At 47.9% G+C, this 6,097-nt stretch overlaps 1 protein-coding gene across 1 annotated transcript; it reads left to right on the forward strand.

Annotated features, from left to right (window-relative positions):
• Positions 1-34: 34 nt before the first annotated feature.
• Positions 35-4,246, forward strand: TRUB2 (TruB pseudouridine synthase family member 2). Its single transcript, XM_063174772.1, is given in 9 exon segments — positions 35-134; positions 298-426; positions 524-598; positions 1,100-1,161; positions 1,466-1,547; positions 2,086-2,158; positions 2,589-2,725; positions 3,373-3,633; positions 3,636-4,246. Coding segments are annotated over 9 exon segments (957 nt in total). The 3' UTR covers positions 3,674-4,246.
• The last annotated feature ends 1,851 nt before the right edge of the window (positions 4,247-6,097 follow it).

Raw genomic sequence — 6,097 nt, forward strand, 5'->3', positions numbered from 1 at the left:
CCGGAAGCGCCCGGAGCGGGGCGGGGCGGCGGCCATGGCGGCGCCCGGGCTGGCCGGGCTGTTCGCCGTGTACAAACCGGCGGGGGTGGCCTGGGGCCGCGTCCGGGAGGCGCTGGAGACGCGGCTGCTGCGCGGTGAGCGCGGGCGGCGGGACCCCCTACACCATCCCATCCTCAGGGGCTACCGGTGGGGCCCGTCCCGTCCCCAGAGGCTACCGGTGGGGCCCGGCCGGTCCCGTCCCGTCCCGGGGTTCGCCGGCCGGCCCTGACTCCCCGCTCTCCCCCGGTTCTCTTTCAGAGCTGAACGCGGCTCCGCAACGCGCCCCCCGGCAGCAAGTCCGCTTCCTCCCGAGCCCGGCCCCGGAGGGCGGCGGGGCCGTGGAGCTGGTGGCTGCCAGCGTGCCGGTGCTGGCCGACCACCCCCTCGGTAAGGACACGGCGGGGCCTGGCCCGGGGCACACCGGGGGCCGCTGGCAGCCCCGGGCAGGCGCTGCGGACCCGCTCCATCACTGTCTCCGTTGCAGTCCGAGGCCCGCGGTTCAGGAAGCTGAAGATCGGAGCAGGTCACCGGCTGGATGTGAAGGCTTCGGGAGTTTTCGGTGGGTCTCGTTCCGGGGCAGCACCGTGTCCTGCTGCCTGCGAGGTGATGGGTTTCCGTGCAGGGAAGAAGGGTGGATTCCATTGCACTGCAGCAGCTCCTGGATCTCACAGCCCCACTGGGAGTTGAGGGGTAAAACACAGAAGAAATGGCCCAGCAAGCTGCTGGCAAAGCTAGATGGAGAGACACAGGCACAGTGAGTTCTTCTGGGGGACACCAATCCCCATGTCTGCTCCACCAGCTCAGCTGGCTTCACTGGGGCTGGCACTGCTGAGCATTTGCCCTGAGTGCCCAGGTGGAAAGTTCTGGGGAAATTCAAGAACTCTATGGTTTTCATGCCAGACAATAATCTGAGGGTCTAACTGCACTGCTCAGATGTGACTTCTAAGGAGATACAGCCCTGTCCACAGGGCAAGAGTGCTGTGAGTGTTCAGTGCTGTGTAAATGCACATCAGTGACTTTGTGAGGCTGAGTAACAGGTTCCCCATTTTCTATGTTTCAGTGCTTGGCATCGGCCATGGGAACAAGCTGCTCACTGACCTGTACAACTGCCACCTGACCAAGGTAGGTGCTGGCTCTCAGCCTCAGAGTGCCATTGCACACTTGATCCTGCCTCAGTGCCCCAGAGCAGCCTTGTGATGTTGATTCTGCACTTAAGTCTCAAACCTACCAATGCTTTTGAGAGCTTTTCAGGGTCTGGAATTTCATTCTTCACATGAGCATCCACTCGTGGCCTTTTGAGCACAGAATGCTGCTTTTTGTATAAAACTCTCATAGCCTGCAGTTCTGGCAGCTGCATGGTACACTACTGCTCTTCAATTGCTTGGAGCATTTTCTTGATAAATTGCACTCTTTGTCCTTCTTCCAGGTTTATACTGTTGGTGGGCTTTTTGGTAAAGCCACTGATGACTTCTCAGACACAGGAAATTTAATAGAGAAGACAACATTTGGTAAGAAACTGATTTGATGTGTTGTTGTTTTGTGGGTTTTTTTTAACAGACCACCAAACTACAGATTAAAACATTTAATCAGGTGAATTGCACAATGACAAAAGCCACATCTTGCATGTCTTCTAGCCTTTGTTGATGTTGTAGCTCCCCTGTTCTAAATGTAACCATGATATAGCCAAAGCCAGTGTGAATGGTGGTCACAGCGGTTCCTACTGAGTTGGTCAGGACCCAGATCTGTGAATCACACTTGGAGGTAGCAGTTAGGAGATTTCATTGAATGAAAACATACAATAAGAAAACTGGAGCATCACTGTTTTGGAATCATTTAAGCAAAATAACTCTTCCCTTTGCAGTCCAGCTCTGTGCTGCTCCATGTAGAGCCAGGGGAAGTGACTTTGCAAAGGCCACCCTCAGCTCTCATCAGCCCCCTTTGATGTGACTGCCTGCCCAAGGGACAGCAATACCTCAGTGGCACTTTTCAGACTTTCCAGTTTCTGGATGGATAATTGAGACTTTGTTTTTGCCTTAATGTTTGCAGATCATATCACAAGGGAGAAGCTGGAGAGGATTCTTGCTGTCATTCAAGGGACAAATCAAAAGGCCCTGCTGATGTGCGTATCCACCAGAGCAATGAGCTGATCTGATCCTACTGCCATGTGCTGGTCTTCAAAACAAATGAGAGGATTCTGTTTCTCATAATCAAAGTCTGTAAAGGTTGGAGTGCTGGCAGTGAGTAGAAAGGAGTTACTCTGAGTGCTCTGTACTCTTGTGAGAGGTTGCAGTTAAATGTTCTTCTTGTATCCCAAAATCTCCAATCTGCTATATTAGGGCTGACAAAAATAACTTGTAGACATGACCAAGTACCTCCATCCTAAACTGTGCTACACTACTGATAGTACATATACCACAAAAATATATGCAGAAACTCACTGGATGGTTTTAAGAATAAAAATTGCATTTCTGTTTTATTGGGGATGGACATATTTTGAATCTCTTTGAAGAAATTTCTAAATGTCTCTGCTGCTCTCTTTTTTCTCCTAGGTATTCTAACATTGATATGAAAACACAAGAGGCATATGAGCTGGCTGTCAAAGGCTTGATTCGCCCCATGGGAAAAAGCCCCCCAATAATCACAGCAATCCGATGCCTCCAGTTTGCACTTCCAGAATTCCAGCTAGGTAGGACTAGCACAGAATGTACTGGGGAGCTCTGAGTATGTATTATGGCAAATAAGCTGCTAAACTTAATTTTCTTACTCATTATTTAATGCAAAATGAGTTGGTGGGAATTTATTATCAGCTTACAACTTCTCTGGTAAATCCAGCCAGCTCGTACCTTTTTCCTTGCTAGTTCAGATCTAAGCCCAAGGCTGGAATATTTGCATCATGAATACTTATGGGAGAAATTCTTCTTAGCTCAATGTTTCTGTGTAATGCATTTCAGTGCTGGGTTTTGGGTTTTTTTTTTTTTTTTGTGTCTTTTTTTTCCTGTAGCCAGTCCCATTTCCCTCACAAATTACTTGTCTTATTAAAATAGGTGCCTTTTCATCCCCTTTGAAATACCTAAATTTCTACATTACTCTTCTATATCTATAGGTTTGTTTTCTAAAGTATTTCTATATAAATATATAATAATAAATAATAAATTTATATATATAAAGTATTTGTAAAGGGTGTGGAACACCTTGCAGTATTCCAGAAAATCATAGCATGCTCTTAGTGTCTTCCGCCAAACCAATTCTTTCAGCACAACTGCGATGTCTGAATTTACAATGTCAGAGCTTTGTCCAAGCTTTGCTTCTGAAGGAATATCTCTGTCCTCCTAGAAATCCATTGCTTGCATGAGACTCAGCAGTACCTGAGGAAGGTGGTTCATGAGATTGGCCTGGAGCTGAAATCATCTGCTGTGTGCACACAAGTGCGGAGGACGCGCGACGGCGTTTTCACGGTGGACGACGCTCTCCCGAGAACTCAGTGGAACCTGCAGAGCATCCGGGAGGCAATTAGGAACTGTCAGCTCAAAGTGCAAACAGAGCTGGAGAAAACCCTGGCAGCACATGAGGAGAACAGTCCTCTCCATCAGCTGGATGGGACACAGCTGAGCATGCTCTGCAGGAGCCTCCGTGAGCAGCACAGTACGGCAGAGACGTGCCAGCGAGGTGATGGACAGCAGCAGGAAAGAGGTTAATTGCAGTTCACTTCCACCCTTTCCTTGAAATGACTTTTATCAGAGGCTGTTTTTTCTTCAGTGACAGACTGTATCATTTTTTTTTAAGCATCACAAACAGTTCATTAACAGGAGGTAGCTGTGCCAAAATTCTTGTTGATTTTGAGAACATTAGGTTGCTAAGGGATGTAAAAACCCATTCCCGTATTGTTTAGCAGCAGGAAGTAGTGTCTTAGAAAGCTGTATTCCCTTGACTGCACATATTTGTTCCTTGCAACTGGCAGCATAATTTATCTGCTGTATGGATTTTATTTTCCCTGTGTTCTCCTGGAGTATTTTCTTTCCATTAGCCCTGCTCTTAAACACATGAGAGCTCAAAATCAGGCTAAATGAGGGATGTACAGGAGAAAACACAGCTTACCCAAAGCAATGCAAGGAAATGGTTTTATCCAGAGTAGGCATGTGATGAAAAGTGGCTTATAATGGGGACTAATGCACAGGATACACAAAAAATAAAATGGAAAATGACCTAACGGGGAAGAGGTTGGTTCTTGGCTCAGTACTCATCCATGTACATTGGCCCATAAAAACCCTGCAAGTGCTACTTTATTTTACCCTTTTTTTCCTGAGGAGCCAAGGGTATTCAGTGGTCTCTGGTGTGCTCTGCAGCAGCTCCTTGCAGACAGCAGGTCCTGCCCTTTGGTGATACTGTAAACACTGTGATACCATTTGGTCTCTGTTAGCTCATTATAGCTGGGTCTGACTTTGCAGAAACACACTTTCTAAATTGAAGTTCAAAGTCTGGAATAACACTTACCATTATTGCACTCAATGGTTTTCCAGTTATATACTTAGTGAGTTTGGAGATCTATTTATGGAAAGCAGGAGATTTGTTCTGTTCCTCTCCTGGACTTGGACAAGGGCCAGCATATTTCATCCTCCAGGTGACAGCCATAGAGGTACAAGAGTGACTCTGGGAGGGGCAGTCATGGGGGCCATGATGAAGTGTCTCAGTGGCAATGTGCAGTCGTGTCCTGAAGCATCCCAGGAGTTCTTAAAGCCTGGAATATTTCAGTTCTGGTTCCTCTGGGCTGCACAGAGCAGCCACAACAGCCGTGGAACGCAGCTGCCACCACCTGGCAGAGCCAGCAGCAGGGATTCCCCAAGGACACCGTGCCCTGTCCTTGGTTCTGTGGGTGTTCCCACCCTCCATGGGCAAGGGATTGGGATCAGGGACCTTCCCTGGACACCTGAAGCATAAACCCATCCCTGCAGCCACAAGCAGAACACTTGCACAGCTACAGCTGCAAGTTTGAACCCCAGTGCTCCTACATAGTGGGGAAGAAAACATGGACTTCTCACTCCTTGAACAACCTGCAGTAACTCTGGTAATGATTCTGCTTTATCCCCTCAGCTCACACCTCACACAACTGGAGAATTTCCATACATTCTATTGCAAAAACAATTCCCAGTGGTGTGTGTCACTGACAGAGGAACATTTTGGGTGGAACACTCCAGGATGAACCAGTCCTACACAGAAATACCAGCCAAATCAGCAACTTGAGTAACAAAGTTTGCATTTCCCAGTTCTTGCCACCTTGTGCCTTTTTCCCTCCCCTTAAAACTACTCCAAAACACATGAGTGTTCAGCACTTGGCAGAGGGGTATGTGTTGGGGAGGAGTGTGAGAATGTTTCCCCTGAGAGTCCACTCTGGTGTGGCCACAGGAAATGTTCTGCATAGCTGCACATCAAGAGAGAGCTGGATGAATCATGGAATACACAGGCTCTTTCTGTCTTTCTGTCCCCCTGCTTGAGACCACTCCCCATTTTTTAAGGCAAAACAAGACACTATTAGTGACATTTCTGTGCCTCATCCAGAGCCAGGAGTGCAAAACCAATTATCTGTTCTCAGCATAGCCTTGTGACTGGTTTGTGGCTTCCCACCACAATGAAGACAGATTAATTTGATTCAAAGTTGGATGTAAGCAGACTGCAGGATGGGCCTAGCTGGAGAGCACAGGGGAAACTTACTGGCTAGAAGGTCTTGGAAAGTAGAAATGGGCAGAAGGACATCAAGCCTGAGTGAAAAAGGGACAATAGATCTGCAGTCAGCAGAGCATCACTTCCAACTGCCCAAAGCAGCCAAATTTAGTCTGTGCAGTCACCCTCAGCCCTCACACTGACATTGAAACACTCGTGCTCCCAACACCATCCACTGTCCAGGACAGCACTCACTGCCACCATGACTCTGCACTTAGAGCAGAGAAAAGTGATTCTGCACCTGCACATTCCTGGAGAAAACATTTAAATAGTTCATGTTGTCTCAGTATAATTTGTTCCCAGGTTCATGCAGTGTTTTATAGGCTCTTAAAGTGATTTACTG

This window comes from Melospiza melodia, chromosome 22 (assembly GCF_035770615.1).
Source record: "Melospiza melodia melodia isolate bMelMel2 chromosome 22, bMelMel2.pri, whole genome shotgun sequence".
NCBI lineage: Eukaryota > Metazoa > Chordata > Aves > Passeriformes > Passerellidae > Melospiza > Melospiza melodia.